Source organism: Saccoglossus kowalevskii, chromosome 18, assembly GCF_978046115.1.
Source record: "Saccoglossus kowalevskii chromosome 18, keSacKowa6.1, whole genome shotgun sequence".
Taxonomy (NCBI): domain Eukaryota; kingdom Metazoa; phylum Hemichordata; class Enteropneusta; family Harrimaniidae; genus Saccoglossus; species Saccoglossus kowalevskii.
Window position 1 is genome coordinate 18,486,606 of NC_140658.1, and position 24,182 is coordinate 18,510,787.

The window sequence follows — 24,182 nt, forward strand, 5'->3', positions numbered from 1 at the left end:
AGTCAGTTGGCTCACAAGTGATAATAAAATAAATGCGATAATTGCTAGTTGTCTATTTATTTAGTTAGTTTCATAGTGACCCCATGTAGTAATTATCACACTTGTGGGCCAGCTGACACTGTGAGTGTAAATTGTACAGTCCTATTTTCATAATCTTACCATGATTGCTTAAAGGGGAAGTTAAGCCAAACACAATGCTCCCTCAAAAAAGAGCTTCACAAATGTTGGAGAATGCAATTCACGAAATCATTTTCTCAATTTCAGACAACAGTGGATATGATGTCATACTTTACCCATAATCCATTGCTGAAGAATCAAGATGGTGGACTACATATATTAATTTAAAGTTGAATATCTAGAGAATGAAAAATCTGTAAACTGCATGTTCTTACATTTTCCAAGCTCTTTCATCTGGGAGTATTATGTTTAAGTATAATAGAAATTTTAGTATTAAGTACATACTGGTATATACCTTCCAAACTTTGTTCACAGTGAGTGACTTTTTACACTAATATAAAATTTATAGTATGTATTGTAATTGTGTATTTCCCAATAATGTAATAATATTTTTCATCATCTGGAAGTGCAATTTCTCCGCAAAAATGATAATTTTCAGTTATCCATTGAGACTGTCCGATAGGAGTTTAAAAAAAATTCACATTTGATTTTAATGTATGATTTTTAGTTTGTCAGATAGAACAATATAGTAGATACAGTTGGCCCTATTTATATTTTGTGTCTAAAACACTCACTATAAGAATACTCTTATAATTATTCCTACAAGGATGCTATTTGAATTTGTTAGTATTCTCATAAGCATAAGCAACTATTGGATTCCTTCAGTATTCTTATAACACTGCTGTAGAATTCCATCAGTGTTCCTATAAGACCACTATAGGATTTCTTTGTTGTTCCTATAAGACTACTATAGGATTTCTTTGTTGTTCCTATAAGACCACTATAGGATTTCTTTGTTGTTCCTATAAGACCACTATAGGATTTCTTTTTTGTTCCTATAAGACTGCTATAGGATTTCTTTGTTGTTCTCATAAAACTGCTATAGGATTTCTTTGTTGTTCCTATAAGATCACTATAGGATTTCTTTATTGTTCCTATAAGACCACTATAGGATTTCTTTGTTGTTCCTATAATACTATAGGATTTCTTTTTTGTTCCTATAAGACCACTATAGGATTTCTTTTTTGTTCCTATAAGACTGCTATAGGATTTCTTTTTTGTTCCTATAAGACCACTATAGGATTTCTTTGTTGTTCCTATAAGACCACTATAGGATTTCTTTTTTGTTCCTATAAGACCACTATAGGATTTCTTTTTTGTTCCTATAAGACTGCTATAGGATTTCTTTGTTGTTCCTATAAGACTACTATAGGATTTCTTTTTTGTTCCTATAAGACTGCTATAGGATTTCTTTGTTGTTCTCATAAAACTGCTATAGGATTTCTTTGTTGTTCCTATAAGACCACTATAGGATTTCTTTGTTGTTCCTATAAGACTACTATAGGATTTCTTTTTTGTTCCTATAAGACTGCTATAGGATTTCTTTGTTGTTCTCATAAAACTGCTATAGGATTTCTTTGTTGTTCCTATAAGACCACTATAGGATTTCTTTGTTGTTCCTATAAGACTGCTATAGGATTTCTTTGTTGTTCTCATAAAACTGCTATAGGATTTCTTTGTTGTTCCTATAAGACTACTATAGGATTTCTTTTTTGTTCATATAAGACTGCTATAGGATTTCTTTGTTGTTCTCATAAAACTGCTATAGGATTTCTTTGTTGTTCCTATAAGATCACTATAGGATTTCTTTGTTGTTCCTATAAGACTACTATAGGATTTCTTTTTTGTTCCTATAAGACTGCTATAGGATTTCTTTGTTGTTCTCATAAAACTGCTATAGGATTTCTTTGTTGTTCCTATAAGACTACTATGGGATTTCTTTGTTGTTCCTATAAGACCACTATAGGATTTCTTTTTTGTTCCTATAAGACCACTAAAGGATTTCTTTTTTGTTCCTATAAGACTGCTATAAAATTTCTTTGTTGTTCTCATAAAACTGCTATAGGATTTCTTTGTTGTTCCTATAAGATCACTATAGGATTTCTTTTTTGTTCCTATAAGACCACTATAGGATTTCTTTGTTGTTCCTATAATACTATAGGATTTCTTTTTTGTTCCTATAAGACCACTATAGGATTTCTTTGTTGTTCCTATAATACTATAGGATTTCTTTGTTGTTCCTATAAGACTGCTATAGGATTTCTTTGTTGTTCCTATAAGACCACTATAGGATTTCTTTTTTGTTCCTATAAGACTGCTATAGGATTTCTTTGTTGTTCTCATAAAACTGCTATAGGATTTCTTTGTTGTTCCTATAAGATCACTATAGGATTTCTTTTTTGTTCCTATAAGACCACTATAGGATTTCTTTGTTGTTCCTATAATACTATAGGATTTCTTTTTTGTTCCTATAAGACCACTATAGGATTTCTTTGTTGTTCCTATAAGACCACTATAGGATTTTTTTGTTCCTATAAGACTGCTATAGGATTTCTTTGTTGTTCTCATAAAACTGCTATAGGATTTCTTTGTTGTTCCTATAAGATCACTATAGGATTTCTTTATTGTTCCTATAAGACCACTATAGGATTTCTTTGTTGTTCCTATAATACTATAGGATTTCTTTTTTGTTCCTATAAGACCACTATAGGATTTCTTTTTTGTTCCTATAATACTATAGGATTTCTTTTTTGTTCCTATAAGACCACTATAGGATTTCTTTTTTGTTCCTATAAGACTGCTATAGGATTTCTTTTTTGTTCCTATAAGACCACTATAGGATTTCTTTGTTGTTCCTATAAGACCACTATAGGATTTCTTTTTTGTTCCTATAAGACCACTATAGGATTTCTTTTTTGTTCCTATAAGACTGCTATAGGATTTCTTTGTTGTTCCTATAAGACTACTATAGGATTTCTTTTTTGTTCCTATAAGACTGCTATAGGATTTCTTTGTTGTTCTCATAAAACTGCTATAGGATTTCTTTGTTGTTCCTATAAGACCACTATAGGATTTCTTTGTTGTTCCTATAAGACTACTATAGGATTTCTTTTTTGTTCCTATAAGACTGCTATAGGATTTCTTTGTTGTTCCTATAAGACTACTATAGGATTTCTTTTTTGTTCATATAAGACTGCTATAGGATTTCTTTGTTGTTCTCATAAAACTGCTATAGGATTTCTTTGTTGTTCCTATAAGATCACTATAGGATTTCTTTGTTGTTCCTATAAGACTACTATAGGATTTCTTTTTTGTTCCTATAAGACTGCTATAGGATTTCTTTGTTGTTCTCATAAAACTGCTATAGGATTTCGTTGTTGTTCCTATAAGACTACTATGGGATTTCTTTGTTGTTCCTATAAGACCACTATAGGATTTCTTTTTTGTTCCTATAAGACCACTATAGGATTTCTTTGTTGTTCCTATAAGACCACTATAGGATTTCTTTTTTGTTCCTATAAGACCACTATAGGATTTCTTTTTTGTTCCTATAAGACTGCTATAGGATTTCTTTGTTGTTCCTATAAGACTACTATAGGATTTCTTTTTTGTTCCTATAAGACTGCTATAGGATTTCTTTGTTGTTCTCATAAAACTGCTATAGGATTTCTTTGTTGTTCCTATAAGACCACTATAGGATTTCTTTGTTGTTCCTATAAGACTACTATAGGATTTCTTTTTTGTTCCTATAAGACTGCTATAGGATTTCTTTGTTGTTCTCATAAAACTGCTATAGGATTTCTTTGTTGTTCCTATAAGACCACTATAGGATTTCTTTGTTGTTCCTATAAGACTGCTATAGGATTTCTTTGTTGTTCTCATAAAACTGCTATAGGATTTCTTTGTTGTTCCTATAAGACTACTATAGGATTTCTTTTTTGTTCATATAAGACTGCTATAGGATTTCTTTGTTGTTCTCATAAAACTGCTATAGGATTTCTTTGTTGTTCCTATAAGATCACTATAGGATTTCTTTGTTGTTCCTATAAGACTACTATAGGATTTCTTTTTTGTTCCTATAAGACTGCTATAGGATTTCTTTGTTGTTCTCATAAAACTGCTATAGGATTTCTTTGTTGTTCCTATAAGACTACTATGGGATTTCTTTGTTGTTCCTATAAGACCACTATAGGATTTCTTTTTTGTTCCTATAAGACCACTAAAGGATTTCTTTTTTGTTCCTATAAGACTGCTATAAAATTTCTTTGTTGTTCTCATAAAACTGCTATAGGATTTCTTTGTTGTTCCTATAAGATCACTATAGGATTTCTTTTTTGTTCCTATAAGACCACTATAGGATTTCTTTGTTGTTCCTATAATACTATAGGATTTCTTTTTTGTTCCTATAAGACCACTATAGGATTTCTTTGTTGTTCCTATAATACTATAGGATTTCTTTGTTGTTCCTATAAGACTGCTATAGGATTTCTTTGTTGTTCCTATAAGACCACTATAGGATTTCTTTTTTGTTCCTATAAGACTGCTATAGGATTTCTTTGTTGTTCTCATAAAACTGCTATAGGATTTCTTTGTTGTTCCTATAAGATCACTATAGGATTTCTTTTTTGTTCCTATAAGACCACTATAGGATTTCTTTGTTGTTCCTATAATACTATAGGATTTCTTTTTTGTTCCTATAAGACCACTATAGGATTTCTTTGTTGTTCCTATAAGACCACTATAGGATTTTTTTGTTCCTATAAGACTGCTATAGGATTTCTTTGTTGTTCTCATAAAACTGCTATAGGATTTCTTTGTTGTTCCTATAAGATCACTATAGGATTTCTTTATTGTTCCTATAAGACCACTATAGGATTTCTTTGTTGTTCCTATAATACTATAGGATTTCTTTTTTGTTCCTATAAGACCACTATAGGATTTCTTTTTTGTTCCTATAATACTATAGGATTTCTTTTTTGTTCCTATAAGACCACTATAGGATTTCTTTTTTGTTCCTATAAGACTGCTATAGGATTTCTTTTTTGTTCCTATAAGACCACTATAGGATTTCTTTGTTGTTCCTATAAGACCACTATAGGATTTCTTTTTTGTTCCTATAAGACCACTATAGGATTTCTTTTTTGTTCCTATAAGACTGCTATAGGATTTCTTTGTTGTTCCTATAAGACTACTATAGGATTTCTTTTTTGTTCCTATAAGACTGCTATAGGATTTCTTTGTTGTTCTCATAAAACTGCTATAGGATTTCTTTGTTGTTCCTATAAGACCACTATAGGATTTCTTTGTTGTTCCTATAAGACTACTATAGGATTTCTTTTTTGTTCCTATAAGACTGCTATAGGATTTCTTTGTTGTTCCTATAAGACTACTATAGGATTTCTTTTTTGTTCATATAAGACTGCTATAGGATTTCTTTGTTGTTCTCATAAAACTGCTATAGGATTTCTTTGTTGTTCCTATAAGATCACTATAGGATTTCTTTGTTGTTCCTATAAGACTACTATAGGATTTCTTTTTTGTTCCTATAAGACTGCTATAGGATTTCTTTGTTGTTCTCATAAAACTGCTATAGGATTTCGTTGTTGTTCCTATAAGACTACTATGGGATTTCTTTGTTGTTCCTATAAGACCACTATAGGATTTCTTTTTTGTTCCTATAAGACCACTAAAGGATTTCTTTTTTGTTCCTATAAGACTGCTATAGGATTTCTTTGTTGTTCTCATAAAACTGCTATAGGATTTCTTTGTTGTTCCTATAAGATCACTATAGGATTTCTTTTTTGTTCCTATAAGACCACTATAGGATTTCTTTGTTGTTCCTATAATACTATAGGATTTCTTTTTTGTTCCTATAAGACCACTATAGGATTTCTTTGTTGTTCCTATAATACTATAGGATTTCTTTGTTGTTCCTATAAGACTGCTATATGATTTCTTTGTTGTTCCTATAAGACCACTATAGGATTTCTTTTTTGTTCCTATAAGACTGCTATAGGATTTCTTTGTTGTTCTCATAAAACTGCTATAGGATTTCTTTGTTGTTCCTATAAGATCACTATAGGATTTCTTTTTTGTTCCTATAAGACCACTATAGGATTTCTTTGTTGTTCCTATAATACTATAGGATTTCTTTTTTGTTCCTATAAGACCACTATAGGATTTCTTTGTTGTTCCTATAAGACCACTATAGGATTTCTTTTTTGTTCCTATAAGACTGCTATAGGATTTCTTTGTTGTTCTCATAAAACTGCTATAGGATTTCTTTGTTGTTCCTATAAGATCACTATAGGATTTCTTTATTGTTCCTATAAGACCACTATAGGATTTCTTTGTTGTTCCTATAATACTATAGGATTTCTTTTTTGTTCCTATAATACCACTATAGGATTTCTTTTTTGTTCCTATAAGACTGCTATAGGATTTCTTTTTTGTTCCTATAAGACCACTATAGGATTTCTTTTTTGTTCCTATAAGACTGCTATAGGATTTCTTTGTTGTTCCTATAAGACCACTATAGGATTTCTTTTTTGTTCCTATAAGACCACTATAGGATTTCTTTTTTGTTCCTATAAGACCACTATAGGATTTCTTTTTTGTTCCTATAAGACCACTATAGGATTTCTTTTTTGTTCCTATAAGACCACTATAGGATTTCTTTTTTGTTCCTATAAGACTACTATAGGATTTCTTTTTTGTTCCTATAGGATTTCTTTTTTGTTCCTATAAGACCACTATAGGATTTCTTTTTTGTTCCTATAAGACTGCTATAGGATTTCTTTGTTGTTCCTATAAGACTGCTATAGGATTTCTTTTTTGTTCCTATAAGACCACTATAGGATTTCTTTTTTGTTCCTATAAGACTGCTATAGGATTTCTTTTTTGTTCCTATAAGACTGCTATAGGATTTCTTTTTTGTTCCTATAAGACCACTATAGGATTTCTTTGTTGTTCCTATAAGACTGCTATAGGATTTCTTTGTTGTTCCTATAAGACCACTATAGGATTTCTTTGTTGTTCCTATAAGACTGCTATAGGATTTCTTTGTTGTTCCTATAAGATCACTATAGGATTTCTTTTTTGTTCCTATAAGACTGCTATAGGATTTCTTTGTTGTTCTCATAAAACTGCTATAGGATTTTTTTGTTGTTCCTATAAGACTGCTATACAAGATTCTTTGATACTCCTATGGGAATGCTATATAGGATTGCATGCTCAAATCATAATATTTTACATTACAATTCATATTCAACTGCATAATGAGAACAGATTGTCCTTTATGATTTCCTGTATGACAGTCCTATAGGAACTACACAATCAGCTCCTATAAGACTGTCCTATAGGAATTGTACAGAAAATCAGCCCTTAATAGTAGTGGGCGAGAGTGTAAAATCCGCTATTAGAGGCACGATGGGCTCCAATAGATTCCCCTGCCTCCGACGGATGTGGTCAATTGAATTGCCAATAACTTGCGTGTCGGACGTTACCATTTAGGTGTGGGGGAGGTGGCTGCGGGATAGTTAGCATGATGTGGTTGAGTGACAGGCCAATTAGTAACATGCTGTCTTTGTTTTATTTTACAGGCTGCTTTTAGGTTTAAAAATAAAGATCAGAGATAGGCTTTTTTTTAGCAAGCGTTTGCCCTGAAAGAGAGATAAAAGTAAATGATTAGTACTTGAGTAAGTGTGAACAGCAGTCATTAACGCAAGCTAACTCCTCCCCTTCTTTGAACACTCAACCACCCATTCCCGCAGCCACCTCCCACACCTAAATGGTATAGTCCGACACGCAAGTTATTGACAATTCAATTGACCATGTCCCCTCCGACTACACCAATCGCATGTCTCCACTCATACTGATAAAATTGAACAGTAGTTTTTCGTTTGGGTCAGGCGATATTGTTACTCTGCGGAAACTCCTCTTAGCTGCCAATTGCTGTATAGCCTCCAATTGCCTGACTCGTAAGGAGAACCGAACAGGAGTGGAAACAATTCTTGCTGGCCAATCTGATATGGCTATCACGTCGTTCAGCATAACCATGCAGTACTTTTTCTAGTACAGCATAAAATAATGGGAATTGTGGAAACGCATACATGCCCATGGTATTTTTTTTGCCAGTGCATATTCAAGGGGATCTAGAAAGCACAAGACGCGTCTTTTACGCTTGAAGTTCTTGGCCAAGGCAAATAGGATGATCTGTGGCATTTCCCAGAGGGCATGACTGTTTGCTTGGCCCTGAAAATCTGCCCACTCGAGAGTATGCTGCCAACACACTACATTGGTAGCAGCATGGGAGGAGTGGTCCCCAAAAATAAAATCTGTTGTCTATAATCATTGCAGGGGCTTGTAAAGTAACTTTCTGTGGTCATTCCAACAGAAACACTAAGGATGTCACGGTTTTACAGTGAAGGGAACAACTAGAATTTCACTTGTTATAAACAACTTGTAGTTTAGAATCTCGCATGCTTTAGAGACTTGACATGCATAGGCTTTAGTAATCCATGAACATAATCTATGTTGTATGCACCATATGTTTTTTCATATCACAGCAAATACAATCTATGACTGGATAAAAATACAAAACTTGTGTGCTTTGTTGATTGAGATTGTTAACCCTACATTATAACACTAGACACAATAACATTTGTAATATTTTTTTTTTACTTCACTTCATCAAATACATGTCAAGTGAAATTATAATTGATGTTCTGGGAATTCAAAGACCACATCTTTTCCTGTCAGTTTCTTATATACAGCAGAGAAGGTATCAGTCTGAAAAGAAACATACCAAAATATGACATGTGAAAAAATTATATTGCAATTATGAAACTATATATTTTTTGAAATAACACTGTTCAAGCCCTTAAAGCGGGAGGGTCGTCACCTGCACACACGGTAGAATTGAGTCCCAAGCGACGATAACACAGACTAAAAACGCAAAGGCTCAGAGTAGACGCTTGTTTGTAAACAATGACACGCTATGGCCATCTGACGCATGCGCAGGTGACGACTCCCCTGCTTTAAATTATCTAACAAATACAATTTTTGGTTTATACAAGATTCTATTACAAGTACTGTAAACCACTTCAGCATTCATGGAGACAAAAATTGATAAGTAATTGTTGTTGGACCAAAGAGAAATTTTCAACGCTAGTATTTTAAAGGGCAGCAGTTGTCGCGCTGCGCATGTGCGACATTTGTGTTGATAAACAATGATTTTCCCACAATCCAATGCGCTCTTCTAATGGAAATCACAAGCACAAGGTTTGACCTGGGTGTGACTTGCACTAATTACTGCTGGTGGCTCCCTTCTATACCTTCCAATCACCTAAAAAATACTTAATTAAAGCTTGGTAACGTCTCAGTTTGTACTTGTTGATCTGCACAACAGTTAAAGTGCCATCTTTGTTTACATGAGACCCATACATCTCGCGCATGTGTGGCGTGAAGACTACCACCCTTTACAGTATTGTATAATGTAATTTTTATTCAGATTTTTTGGTAAATCATAATTATGACAATCTGAAATGATGAGAAATGCAATATGCTGACATGTCATGAGGGATTGTCCCCTGATCAAGAATCGTCCCCTGATCAAGACCTACATTGTCTAACAAACTGTAGAATTCTGCTGATATAGAGAAAGATTTTGAATTTTCAGTCACTATCCAACTGAAAACCCTTTTCTCACCTTGTGTTCCACATTAGTCTGTTGGATCTTATCTAGATGCACTTTTATCATTCGACTCCCGTCCAATTTTACTCTAATTCTTTTGCCAACGATTTCTGATGGGTACACTAAATCTTCCAGGATACAATCATGCACAGATGTCAATGTGCGACTGCGAGGGCGCTTCTGCTTGTTCTTGATTCTTGTTTTCCTTGTTGGTTTTGGAAGAATACGTCTCTAAGAATGAAACAGACAAGTTCAATTATCAATTTTGTAACTACATGCTAACCTTAGTTATCCCTTGAACTAGCATTGTCTCAGCAAATTCACTTACTGCGAAGCATTTTAATTTTCGATGTTAGGAATTTTTGAGATTTGAAAATTGTATTGTATTCATATAAACAAAAGTCGCAGACTAGCAAACCTTTTTCATGGGAAAATTAAAGCTATTGACAGAAATATAATTTTGAACAGGGTAACATCACCGTGGAAACAGTATTTCTATGTAGTATGTGTGAAACCACACTAACAGTGAATTTTTGGGAGTTGATTTTTTTTTTCTGTTAGAGATAATGCCGGTTTGGAAGATGCTTTGATAGGATACAGCTTTTGCGGCCAGAGATCATGTGGTGGAAGTGCCCGAGGACACATAAGCTGTACGACCGAGAGCAGCAAAAGCCGTATTCAGTCCATAAAGGTTTTATCATATACAAATGTCGTAATTTAGGGGGACGCGTTTTATTTTGATTGATGAAATTCGAGCATGCCGAGGATAGGCGCGACACAGGAAATTATTGCCTTGGTGTGACGCCACAATTCCTATAGCGTTACGAGGCCAGGCAATACAAGGTATCTGATAAAATCCTACTGCTAGGAATAACAAAGCTCTGCCACCACCGCCACCTCACAAATTAGCATAGAATTCATTTATGGCAGAGAAATAAGAGGAAAAAAAAAGTATTAAATGTCACCCCTACACAAGGTGATTGCAATATAAGCATTAATAGATACACTTTGTAAGGACTATATCAAAACATGATAGATACAGGGTTCTCCCCAGAAAAAATGCATAGCGCTGCAACTAATTTGCATATTAATTTGCATATCATTTACATACATTTCCTTCATTAATTAACAGAACTCATTTACAATTATGAATATTAATGAGCTCAGTCACAGTGCAAATATTTTTTTTAATGGAATCAACACATTATGTTTCACAATTTAGAAGAGTTTGAAACATTCTCGAAATACTGATGCTGCAGACTAAAAACAAACACAAATAAATTTTTGTTGCAATTTAATTGTCTATTGTAAAACGTTGAATAAAACGCATTCGAAACGTTAAGCCAGAAATATGTTCACGAATTTCATGATTTTATTTACTCCAAAAACATTCACCTTCAAAAAATCGACAACGTAATTAATTGGCGTATTGTTGTAATTTATTATTCGTACCATCAACTTCTAAAATGTTTACATTTACAGTAATGAGCGAACAAATTAAACTTCAAAACGATCATCAAAGTTACGACGTGACATAACTTACTTGGCGATGTTATACACCGGTTATACCAATAATTCCTCACTAAATGTTACTTCTTTTTTTTTATATGAAATTAAAGTAAAATCTGACTTATTTTTATCGGGAGCGATTATTTTTGATCACTCGATCGCTTCGGTAAAAAAAAACAGACCCGCCATGATGTTTGTGAACATTAGCATGTGTCCTTTGACCCGATGGGTCAAGAATGCCATTAACCAATCAAAATGCCGCATGGTAATGCCGGTAGAATCCGAAGTTTTCCGAATGGTAGTGATCATAATAATTTACATTGCGGAAGTTAAGCGATGTCGTAGCACGATGTGTTGGCATCGATTTCAATTGAAAACTGCATGATGGTTTTCGAAAGAGGTGATTAGCAATTTTTAAAAGGTAAAATAGGTCTTGAAAGAAGAGTTTTTACATGATTCGTGATGATAACAGTTCAAATGTCTTTTACCAAATCACGCAATAAACACGTTGTTTTTTTCTTGAGTAGCGTAAACTGATCGTAAACTCCGCTTTGACCATGTTATATCGAGGTGGAATTGATTTTAAAAGAATTTTAACTTTCAATCTAAAGACTGTGTCTATCGCAGAAAGTATTTACTTACAAAAAAAGAGGTGCTAATTTCACAAATTTGACTAGCCGCTACGTATCGTGCGACTAGGTCTATTGTTTACAAATTATAATCCACGACTGGCAGGATGCGTGTCGGTCGGTACGTAATTATAATAACAATCGGACAATAGTCCTGGTCGGAAGCGTTTCCGTTGTGGTCACTAATTTTGAGTGACGGCCGGGGCTGACCAGCGTGGCGAACAAAGCTTTTGCACATCTGATATTGGCATGTCAAATATGAAATCAAGCGCCGAGGTCGGAACACTAAGCGCCGAGGTCTCAAGTAAAGCGCCGAGCTTCACAAGTATAGCGCCGCGGACCTCGGCGCTAAAAAGCCCTGGGGAGAACCCTGGATAGATAGATCACAATCTTTACAACCTCTAAATCAAAGAAAGCTTAGAAAGAACTCCCATGTAATGAGAGTATTTAACACATTAAATATAATTTGAAATTACTTAGCTGAAAACTAATTATGCAAAAACTAATATGAACAGATTTTAGTGTAAAAATAATGAGGTCTGCGCAATGTAACAGAAAATATATGTACCAACTTTAATTGAAATGTGATTAGAACAAAAAAATTATGAATTATTACGCTAATTAGGGAATTAATATGAACAGATTTTTACCCCAAACTAATTAGGTTTGTACATTGTCCTAGAGCATCTTTGTACCAACTTTCATTGAAATGGAATAATTAGTACTTTAGATATCAGTGTGAAAGCTTAAAATTGGTTAATTATGCAAATTAGGTAATTAATATGTACAGATTTTAACCCATTATGTGCTTTGCACATGGGAGTCAAAAAACAAGAAAAAGTTTCAGATTGTGAGAGCTCTTGCGCGTATAGCCGCCATTTTGCAAGGTAAACCACGAGTTTGCAGCAAACAAATGTACAGACATATTTAATGTCCTAATACATGAAATGCCATTTTTCATTGGTCATAAAATTACACAATATTTTCACTACTGCAATTTGTTCCATCCAATTCCATGCAAGACACTATGGTGTAGTCAATTAAAGACAAGCGAGGACAGAAACACAGCAAGACAACGAGCATGGCTATAAATCAGGAATCCATTAAATAGTATTTAAATATGATTATTCATAGTTATCAAGACCATTGTACATCAGGGATTTTTTTGAACAAGGGAACAGGGGCGCAGCACCCTTATGCCATGGCTATGCGCCCCCTTACCCTGGGGAGCAGATCCTCTGGCAACCATAAAATTCTGAATGACCAAAGATCACATGTGGCCAGTCTTCAACTGTGACCGTCTGATAGTTTTAACTTAGAATTTTAACTTAGAATTATCAAAAATTCCACACCCTGGTAGGGAGAACCCTATCTCCCCCACTTGGTGGCACTGCTGAATTGCAGTGCTTCTTGCAGTTTTTTTTCTAGAAAAAACCCTGGTACATGATTGCCATTAAGAGATCATTGGTGTAGTTTCATTTACCATTATCATATCTCATTCTTCTTAACACTCCTACTTACCTGTGCAATAAATACAACATGTTTACCACTGAATTTCTTCTCAAGCTCACGTACAAGTCGTGTTTGTATCTTTTGAAAAGCTTTTTGCTGAGGGACAGGCACAAAGATGATAATGGCCTTTTTACTTGCACCAACATCAATTTCCTACAAAAAACAACAAAGAACAGTATACTATAAAACCATTTATTATTCTGATGTTTTGAGTGATTTCATTCTGTTTTAAGTTCACAAACATGTCAGAAAAACAAGAGTTCTATTGTCATTCGACATGTTCATGTGGATTTAATTTAGCAAATTTCACTTATCAACTTCCCTTTTAAAGAAAAAGCCCTCGAAATTGCAAATAATTCTGGAAGTGAAATCTTAACAGTTTCATTTATGAAAGAAATTTGCATACTGGGAATGAAATGTTTATTTTACTTGCCATACTGAAGTTTATTCTTCAGAACAATGAAAATCAAGAACAAATTTGATGACCAATCAGATTCATAGAAATTATTTTGTTGAGCGTAACACTTTAAATGCATGTTTTTATTGCAATATTGACTAGTGGGCAATGGACCTGTTGCAGTATCGATCTAGTTTTGTTAAAGTTGGATCATGTGAAAAGAACAAATTTATAGTGATCACTTACAATTGCCAGCGTAACTTGGAAGACAAAGTATCAGTGTTCTTTATTTCAGAGGAATACAATAAAACAGTTTGATCTAAAAGTTCATGTTTTTTTTTCAACTATATTTACTTACAAATAAGTAAGGCTTACCTTGGATGCAGTAATCCATAGTTCTCTAAGCTGTTGCTTCAAATCAGAATTCATCTCCAATTCTAACAAGGCCTAAAACAGAAACATCATTACAAATTTTTGGAAATATTCAAATGATAAATTCAATCAAGTATCAATATTCAGGAAAACAGTCATAAAACTACTGTAAAATACTTTATTTTAGCTAGACATAATTTTTGTTGAACAGATTATTTGGGTGTTTTGTATGGAATTTATTTTCACTGATTTTTGAATCATTCTTTCAGGGAAAATAGCAAAAATTAATTCCAAGCAAAAAAGTACTCTACAGTAATGCAGTAGTACAGTAATGAAGGATCAAGTAAAAAATCCTGTTAATGAATTGAATGGTGCATGTCTATGTCCGGAAATAATTTAGAAATCTTTAGTTTTGTTTTTCAAGCCAGTTTTCTGAGCACACTCTGATCAATAGGCATCTTTTGGTTCAATACAGACCATTGTTAAAGAAAAGCTTAAGATTTCCCACAGATTTTAGGTGTGCAACTATCCGGTGCTGGAGGGTTGGTGACATAGACGGAGACCTCTATATTCCAAAACAAAAAACTGGCCCCTGAAGCAATAACAGGTTAAGGTAGCAAGTCCATCAACACATCAAAAAAAACAATATTCACTACATGAAAAAAACAGTAAATGCAAGCCTTTAATTTCTACAAATTTGATTACCACAAAAAATACATTACCTGTGACACCTGGAGCTCAAAGTCGTCAGGCTTCTCGCCCGCAGGCTTGACGATCTTTGCACTGGTTGTGAACATGGTGGCCAGTGTCTACAAAGATGGAAAATAAAACACTTTATCGATGGAATAAGAATACACGATACATGCATTTCATAAACATGATTGACGGCCGGTGAATAAAATTATCAGTTCTGCGATTGATCGTTCAATTTTGAAATTACACTTATTCACACTTAATAAAACTGCTGATCACGTATTAACGTTAATACTGGAAGTACATGCCCTACGTTTTTACACACGAATACATCTCATAAACATGCATCCAAAGTTGAGCAACAACATTGAAAGAACGTCTTCAAAAAGGTATTTAAATTTGCCATCGACTCTTTCTTACAATTCAATCTTACAGAAAAATGTTTCAATTACTCGGTGGCTGCATGTATTCTATGCAAGATTCTGTTTATTTCAATTAAATCGACTGTTTCCCGTCGTAGCAGTCGTCCGTACGTACCTACTCAAATGCGGCCATTTAGGAAAAAGACTGAGGCAAGGCTACCTAGCTATGTGGAAAATATTCCAGACCGCGAGACAGCCGAACATTGTGTTTATTAAAAATATTAAAAACAGTTAAATTACCACCACTAGATATTTAAAATATATTATACATTTTAGAACAAAATACAAAATTTTAGTGTAATGCGAAGATTGTGAAATATTGTATTCATTTAACAGCCATATTGTAAAGTTTCAGTAACTCGGTGCTCTTGATGTATTGTGGGTAATAAAATGTCAGCCTCCATGTTGGGATAAGCTGTCGTTCTTGAATACGCGGCATATTTTAATGATACACGAGTGTTTTCAGAGGTGTTTAATTATCACGATGGGAAAGTTCTTTTATGCAGTTCGTGTTGGTAGAAAACCTGGTGTTTACAATACATGGTTAGTAGTTGAAATTGTTGCACAATTTACCGAGTGGAGTCTCAAAGATCATTTTGACAGATAGAGGGCGCACTGCAGCATAATTATTTTCTTTTTCCACAGGCCAGAGTGTGAGAAACAAGTGAAAGAATTTCCCAAAGCCAGGTATAAGAAATTCCCATTGCTATCTCAGGCATGGGAATTTGTCAAACAATCCCCTGGCAAAACATGGCAGTCGAGAGCAGCCAATCCACAGACACAAGCTTCTTCACCAACAGTTCCCCTTGCAGATTCTGCATTATCTAATGTCAATGGAAAGCCTTCAAAATCTAGTGGAAGAACTCAGTTGATTCCTCCGTCCTCGTGTTCTTGTTGTCCAGTGCACACAAGTGGAGGTTCCCATCATCATCATCTTCCTCCACCTCCTCAGCAGCAACATAAAAGACCAATATCGACAAGTTCTCATCAGCAACAAAATAAACGAGCCAAGATAGATGTAAATAAAGGTGAATTTTTAAAATCAAATAAATTTGTAATTTGTCTGCACCTCGAAAAAACATTGCCATTGTAGCTCAGATTATTTGTCTTTACAAACCATAATGCAACAAAAAAATTAGATTTATCGTTAATTTTTTCTGTTAACAATTGATTGTCAGATTAGTACTTTCATGCAGTGAATTCTGACGAGAAAGTGTGAACAATTGATAATCTATTTTGTGTATCTTTATCTAATTATCTAATATTATCCCTCTATAATATTGACTGTCGTGAATACAGAATTGTGATTGAAACAATCCCTAAACTGATGATATTTTTACACTGAATTGCCTCGATAAGGGTTAAAGTCAGTCTGTGGTATTCAATCTAATAAATGTATCACAATGTTTTGTTGTAAAATTGTCACACTGTATTTATTTTAGACACTATCAAATTATCAGTTTAACCAGTGCAAAATTTTGATCGAGGCACATAGAAAATGGGAGATTACCGTATGTTCATTTAGTCCAAAATTAACAATGAGTTTTAAAAAAATATACTAAAATTTACAAAATGTTACATCATCAATTTAGAGAAAAAAATTATGGTGCTTCAACAGCTAATTAAAAATAACAAAATTAAGAATGTCTCATTTTATCCACATAACAATTTCATTAATTCTATTTAATATATGGACCATATTGTTAGCTAACGAAGTGTTTGTGTTTTTCAGCTGATAGAGTAGCCGTATACACCGATGGTTGTTGTACGTCTAATGGTAGACGTGGTGCCAGGGCAGGACTAGGAGTCTACTGGGGTCCCTGTCATCCACGTAATATCAGTGAAAGAGTAGACGGACGACAAACAAACCAACGAGCTGAGATAAAGGTATTACACTGGTGAAACAGTAGCAATAACTAAATTATTTCCTTGTTAGTTAGTTATGGATGTGTACAGTGTTCGTCAGCTTTAGAATATTTCTGTATTTTGTGGAAAAATTACAAAACCACTGTCATCACACAGTGGCAAGGATTCTCTTTCAGCACTTATTGGCTAAAAACCACACCATTATTGCAATATGGGGGGTAGTTGACATGCAGATTTTATTTCAAGTTGATATAAATAGTGTTTCATTGAATGTGATGTTTAATTTGTGATGTCGAGGGCCAGTGGCTCACATTGTCATCATAGAATATAGAGAACTGGATATTATAATTGTCATATTATACTTGCTTTTAAACCTTACTATTGTTTTAATGTTTATCAGGCAGCCAGTAGAGCATTGGAATGTGCTATTGAGATGAATATAAAAAGCATCACCATTTACACTGACAGTATGTTCACCATAAACTGTAAGTTGTTATTTTATCCCAATTAACAAAATTCACAGAAAAACCTGAAAGTGTGTGCTCTCTGATCCAAATTTTCATAAAATTATCTCAATGACGACTCTGAGAAGCTCAAATTCATCAATAAAATTAGACTTTTTTGCGAAAGGCTTTCTTCGATTTTCAAATAAACTTCATTGAAGTTGTTTTTTGATCTGAAATAAAAATATTTCTTCGTACCAAATTTCTCACAGGGAACACTGATTAAAAGTGTATATGATGATTCTATCGACAGTTTTCGCAGTTTAACTTTTTTGTTCACATTTGTCAGATACTTAACAAATTTTTCCATATGTTTTTTTCAAAAAAATTGTAATCAAGATCTGTAACCAAATGAAAAATGTCCATTTGTTCCCAAAAAATTTATCAGTTAAAAATAAGCAGTTAACAGTAAGAGGGTGCCATGCATTAAAGTCACTGTTATTATATGGGAATATAATAATAATAAATGTACATGACCACACCAAATACTAAATTGTGCTGCTTTTGCACCAATGGGTAAGATCATAAATTATATGAATCAATTTGAGGAAATCATTCAGAAAGATAAATTACACATCAAAAAAACATAATGATTAAGGTAGAGATGCAGTTTATTCTTTGAATTTAAATCAAAAATAGTTTTTTTTCGCTTTTTATCTAAAGAACATTCTATGATAATTTGACCAATGAGCTCTTATTAGAACACTGTTAAAATTGCTGGTTATTTTCTGGTTAAAAATAAAAAACATTCACACGTGGCAATGTTTATATCCAATTGCTTAATTTGCATGAGTAACCAAATAACAGGACCTTTGATTGACAATATGCAAATCGAGATTGTACGGGTCATAGTTCATTCAATCATGCGCATGTGCAATTATTCTCAAATCAGTTCTCGCTCGCTAGCAAACCAAACATTATATTTCTTCATTGTCTAATTACTCATTTCAAAAGCAAGCCAAATAAACTGCATCTCTACCTTAATAAAAAGTGCATGTAACAGTGTATTACAATTTAAACTCTTAATCTGAGAAAATATTTGTGCTACTGTAGAAATGTTTTATCGCTTGGAATTAATTTTCGCTAATTTCACTGAAAGAATGATTCAGTGAGAATAAAATCCAGCGAATATACCGTTGTTCCTATATTTTACATTGAACTTGTCAAAAATCAGTGAAAATTTATTCCATACAAAACAACCGAAATCTCATTTAAGTGAAAATTTATAAAGTATTTTACAGTATTTTGTACATCATTGTGAAGTGGCTAAACAATTTTCTGCAGTGACCATTGCCGACTAATTTGCATTCTAAGCTTTATTTTTGGGTTCCCTGCACTGATATGACCAATACATTAATGTGAAAAGCATGGCTTGGAACGCAACTAGACAGCAGTGTGTCGCATGACAAAAACAAATCAACCACCATAGCTAAAATTATTGCACCCTGAGTAGAAGTCTTAACTATATAAAGTATCAAAAATTAAATTTCATTTGAAGGTATAACACAGTGGATTCATAACTGGAAACGAAACAACTGGAAAACAAAATCCGGAGTGGTGGTCAATAAAGAAGAAATTGTGGAGTTAGATGCACTCTGTAAACAGATTGATGTCAAATGGGTAAATAACTATTGTTTTTCATCTTAATATCTTTTCATATTCTGTATATTTCCTGTTATTTCTTAGTTAGCTTGGATTGGCTTCATTTGAGGAGGATAAGTTTTTTTGCTCAAAGGACTTCACTATAATGTTTGATATATGGTACATGTACTTTTAGTGGAATTATACATTACAGTACCTGGGGGGTATTTCTTGTTGTTTGAGGGTGACTTAATAAAAAGATAACTATATTGCATATGAACAATGTTGGTGATAGATGTTAGGTTAGGTTGGTGTGTAACAACCAGAACCAAAATACTTGTCTTGTGTCTCATAGACAGTAATTTATATTTAGGAAAAGTAGGCATCTCTAAGCAAATTGATCAGACTCATCTGCCATTTCTAGATGTCAATTTCTAACATGAAAACATCAAAGGTAGCAGGCTCTTCATAAATAAGACTTTTTTTTTCACAGACTCTTCTCTGTAAAAACATTCATTGCTTCTTGTATACTGTAAAACATGTTGAAAAAGCGACGTGCAATTTTAGCAAATTGTGGTAAAATGACGTAATAGCGAAATGTTGATTTAACGAATCTCTCTTGTCTTTGTTGATTTCCTGTTTTCACAATACCTGTCTGTTGCCTGCCAAAACAAATGCGCAGTTATAACTTCAATAAAAACAAAGAAAAACTGTCAAGTGTAATTAGGAAGCGCCCCAGATTTTTATGTTGCGGATTACTGTATACAAATCCCTAAGTCATATTTCAAATCAGCGAATCAGTTCTCTTGCTAAATTCGCTAAAATGACATGTTCGCGAAAAAGACATGTTTTGCAGTATGCCGTTCAAAAATAGATTTTAGTATAAAATCTAAAGTAAAGTTGATGTGGTTAATGGAAAGATTATACAATTTTATCTTTATAGGTACACGTGCCTGGACATAGTAATATCCATGGCAACGAAGAAGCTGATAAACTAGCCAAGGCTGGCGCATGTTTAACTCTCCCTTAAGCTGTTCTTTAAGACTCATCATTTACACTGCCACATGAAATTTATATTTTAAAATTTATTATTAAAACTTATGTTGCCTCAACAGCCATGGCTATATCAACTGTCATCCTGGAATGTATGTTCCATTCACTATACGTCTCTTTGTCTAGGTATAACGCTAGTATATTACACATTCAGATTTATGTAAACATCACACACACCTTGTGAAATAATGTATGTTTATTAGTGAGCAGGCAATTCTCCAGAATCAGATAGTTGATAATGTGACAGTGTTTTCATTCAGCCAATCAAATCCATCGTAAATAGTCACCTGTGATGAAATATTACTAGCATTGTACCTAGGCATTGGTGGCATAGCATACAGCATGTGGAATGCCCCATATATTCTAGCTACCGATAACTAAACACTGCTTGGGTACATAGGGTATTTGATGTCGTGTACAGCCATGTGTTTAGTCAAGGTAGTTGTACATCATTTTTAGATTATGAAATAAAGATTACCCCATGGTACATTTTATCTGGTATGCTGGTCGTCAGTAGAATTTTTTTAGTCTTAGTTTGTATAAGGACCAACATGTGAAGATGAATCTGCACCTATATCTGAGACCATGTTCAGTGGGCGTACAAGTGATATTTAAATAAATACAATTAATTTACTGATATTAACTATATGGGGGCAGCCAGTATGAATACTGCTTGAAACTATAAAGAAAGACATGTTGAGAGATATAACAATCCTTATTGTATTTACAGTACCTTGTCATACACGAGGAGATGCTGTTTTTATTGTACGGAAATGTGAAAAAAAAACTGCCACCCCTACATCGAATGGTTTGGCCCTGGTATTCAAAATGTGGATACGGTGCATGTTCACATTTACAGTCTTAGCCTCAAAAAACATTAATCAATGTCTTTCTGACTACTTTTAAAAGTAAAGAAACCATAGATAACAGTGCAAGGCACAAAAAATACAGCATTATTTCAGTATATATGTAAGGATTTTGGTCTCTGACAGCAATTTAGTAAGACCATACACGCCATTTTGTTGATCATTTTAGCTATTCACACACCGCTTACAAATAATCGCTCCAATAGTAATTATTGGTAAATTAAACGCATTTATTTGATTATTCCTTGTAGATCAGCTGACTGTCTCAGACATGCCGTGAGCAATTCTTTTTAAAATATTACATGTGTACATAGAGTCACACATAGCCCATGTATGGTTAGCGGACTTTTTAATCATTAGAATACATCAAAATCAAGAATTCTTTCCTATCTTAGAGTCTGGGGATTAATTATGCATAGATGAATTTTCATAAAAAAAATGCCCCCCCCCCCCCCCATGGTTTTTTTTTTAAATTTTCCTACACAATATTAACATACCGGGTAATAGTTTACAGTAACGAAAGCGTAGACACCCAGGAAAACTGAAAAGAAAACAAGAATGAGATGTGGGCTAATGTGGCATTTTCTATTTTGTACCCTTCAAAGCCAGCTGTTATGTTTTGTTTGTGCTATCTCAATAATATAAAAATTAATTTACAATTACAAAATAACATTTGTAACCAGTTTACTACCTTGATATTTATAAAATTGAGCAGCGATGCCTGCTGGCAGTGAGTGAGTGGGTGGGTGGCTGCCCGTTAATCCATACCCTAAGCGACTTTCATTTCTGATAATGATATATTTTGCCTGTTTTTAAGGTGAATTCATGTTCTATATATTCATAGTCTTTAATGTATGCCTTGAAACCAAAAAATGATAAGATTTTCGCTTCTTCTCTACATTTGTATGTATTTTTTAAACAATAAAATGATTCAGCATAATAATTTTCACCTCATAAATGCAAAGTATAATATTTTGTACATTACAAACTATTTGAAATTAAATTACAGTTTTGCTGCAATTTTTCCAACAACAACTGTACACAAGGACATTCTACAAACAAGTGCTCTATAGTTTCAATTTCTGTAAGACACGTATGGTAATGCATAGAGGGGAGTCTACCAACTTCCATTCAAAAAAGTTTTGAAAACAGAATGCATTTATGGATGATATGAAACTGAAAAGCTCTAAGATCTGTTGATATTGTAGTAGTGTAAGGTAGACTACAAATGTTCTTGATAATTACTGGAAATGCATCATACAGTTACTCCAACCTAGATTTAATAGTTGGAGATTTTATTACATTTTCTGGTTCAAACCACTTGTGACTGTTATTATGAATTTAAATTTTCCACTATCGGTATAGCAGAATTTAATCCCTGAATATGTAAATAATCTAAAGTTGATAGTCGCTTTGTTTTCCAGTAATTCCAGTTGTGACGGTTGCCCTTATTGTTGAATGAATCAATAATTCGATTAATACTGCAAGTGATTTAAAATAAACTGAACGATTCCCAATTTTTATATATTTGTTATTCCAAAGCCATTGACGGTCTATTATATTAGGTGAGTCAGGGAAAACTTGTGCAAATGCTGCCCATTCAAGGCAAATATCTAGAAAGAATGGCGAGACAATTTCTTTCAGTTCCTGTTCATCGTAAGTGCATAGAAAAAGTATGTTACCACCAAAATTCTTTCTTAACACGTCTCGCATAATCACCTGCCATCCGGCTTGACCTCCCAACTTGTTAATCCATTTAAATCTCTGAGCTTTCAAAAAAGAATAAATTTCAATCATCTTTAGTATTATATTTCACCTTATCTTTACCGTTCCAAATAAAGTTAAACATTTGTTTTAATTCCTTAATAACTGTCTTTGGGGTTTGAACCATTGTTGCTACATACACAAACTGTGATATCTCAAACGTTTTCAAAATGTGTATTCTCTCGATGATAGACAGCGCCCTCTGGGACTATAATTCACAGATTTGTTAAAAATTCTCTTCAGTAAATTTCTTGATGTCATATATTACGTAAATTACCAAAATTTTGATTCCAACAGTTCAAATTATTATTTTTTTTGGTTTAAACTGGTGATATCCGCATACATTGCTAACTTGATATGTTTTTTTTTTTTGAAAATTCATAACAAGCTACTTGTGGGTTTCTACGGATATTGATTGCAAGCAGTTCTATAACTACAACAAAAAGGTATGGGGATAGGGGGTCACCTTGGTGCAACCCCCTATCGGCCGGGAAATAACCAGTAGAGTACCCGGGGAGTACCCATGGTTCATAACACAGGAGGAGATACTTTATAAAAAGTTTTAACCCACTTAATAAATGAATCCACAAAAATTAAGTCTTTAATGCTTCCATAATAAATCCTTTATCTAAAGAATCAAATGCTTTATGAAAATTCAACAATAACAAAATTCCAGGTCTGTTGTATTGCTTTGAAACCACATGACATCCAATACTGTTCTTACAGCATCCCCAATAAACCTATCCTTTACAAAGGCACATTGATCTGAATGGATAATTGTTAGAACTTTTATAATACGCTTTGACAGAGCTTTTGATGCAATTTTAACATCCACATTAATGAGAGTTATTGGCCTGTAGTTTTGGAGTAATGTTTTATCTTTTCCTGTTTTCGCAATAGACCATTTTCCGTTCACTGCGAGAATCACGCGTTATGCGTGAAATCGAACGTAAAAACAGGACAAACAAAGGTCATATACAATCTCCCCAGGCAGAGTTCTATTACGAATATACTTTCGGTGATCTAACCGCAAGGAACTCTGGGAAGGAGAATGAGCGTCGTAGTGGCGTCAAACATCGCGTGGGATTCGACAAACGCGAAAGTATTTTGGGGAACATTTCCATGTCAATAATGTGCTGTACACATTTGATGATGGGCAAGTGAGGATATTCGAATGCAATATTCCTCTGTCAAAGATTGGCCGGTCGATGTGCGCTACGAAATAAAGAAATTTGAGTTCAAAATCAAATCGTTCGATTTTTGCGGCAGACGTTCGACGCGCGTCTTTCATGCATCTCGCGAA

The 24,182-nt window shown here is 33.7% G+C and overlaps 2 protein-coding genes across 2 annotated transcripts; one reads left to right on the forward strand and one right to left on the reverse strand.

Moving 5' to 3' along the window:
• Nucleotides 1-8,674: 8,674 nt before the first annotated feature.
• LOC100366492 (small ribosomal subunit protein eS7) lies at nucleotides 8,675-15,435 on the reverse strand. Its single transcript, XM_002730312.3, has 6 exons — nucleotides 15,362-15,435; nucleotides 14,854-14,940; nucleotides 14,135-14,206; nucleotides 13,372-13,515; nucleotides 9,728-9,943; nucleotides 8,675-8,808 (listed from the first exon to the last, which is right to left on the reverse strand). Exons 2-6 carry the CDS (start codon nucleotides 14,926-14,928, stop codon nucleotides 8,731-8,733), a joined length of 585 nt encoding a protein of 194 aa, XP_002730358.1. The 5' UTR covers nucleotides 14,929-14,940; nucleotides 15,362-15,435; the 3' UTR covers nucleotides 8,675-8,730.
• A 192-nt stretch (nucleotides 15,436-15,627) lies between these two features.
• LOC100366946 (ribonuclease H1-like) lies at nucleotides 15,628-20,748 on the forward strand. Its single transcript, XM_002730315.4, has 6 exons — nucleotides 15,628-15,789; nucleotides 15,892-16,274; nucleotides 16,979-17,133; nucleotides 17,513-17,597; nucleotides 19,114-19,235; nucleotides 20,140-20,748. The coding sequence occupies exons 1-6, from the start codon at nucleotides 15,692-15,694 to the stop codon at nucleotides 20,224-20,226; spliced, it is 930 nt and encodes a 309-aa protein (XP_002730361.1). The 5' UTR covers nucleotides 15,628-15,691; the 3' UTR covers nucleotides 20,227-20,748.
• Nucleotides 20,749-24,182: the final 3,434 nt, after the last annotated feature.

Excerpts from the sequence above, each read along its gene's own strand:
- LOC100366492 (XM_002730312.3), bottom strand. The coding sequence starts at position 14,928 with ATGTTCACAACCAGTGCAAAGATCGTCAAGCCTGCGGGCGAGAAGCCT. Across the intron at positions 14,207-14,853 it reads TTGAGCTCCAGGTGTCACAG|GCCTTGTTAGAATTGGAGAT; the intron begins GTAATGTATTTT and ends TTTCTGTTTTAG. Across the intron at positions 9,944-13,371 it reads ATGTTGTATTTATTGCACAG|AGACGTATTCTTCCAAAACC; the intron begins GTAAGTAGGAGT and ends TTTCATTCTTAG.
- LOC100366946 (XM_002730315.4), top strand. The coding sequence starts at position 15,692 with ATGATACACGAGTGTTTTCAGAGGTGTTTAATTATCACGATGGGAAAG. Across the intron at positions 16,275-16,978 it reads CAAGATAGATGTAAATAAAG|CTGATAGAGTAGCCGTATAC; the intron begins GTGAATTTTTAA and ends TGTGTTTTTCAG. Across the intron at positions 19,236-20,139 it reads AACAGATTGATGTCAAATGG|GTACACGTGCCTGGACATAG; the intron begins GTAAATAACTAT and ends TTATCTTTATAG.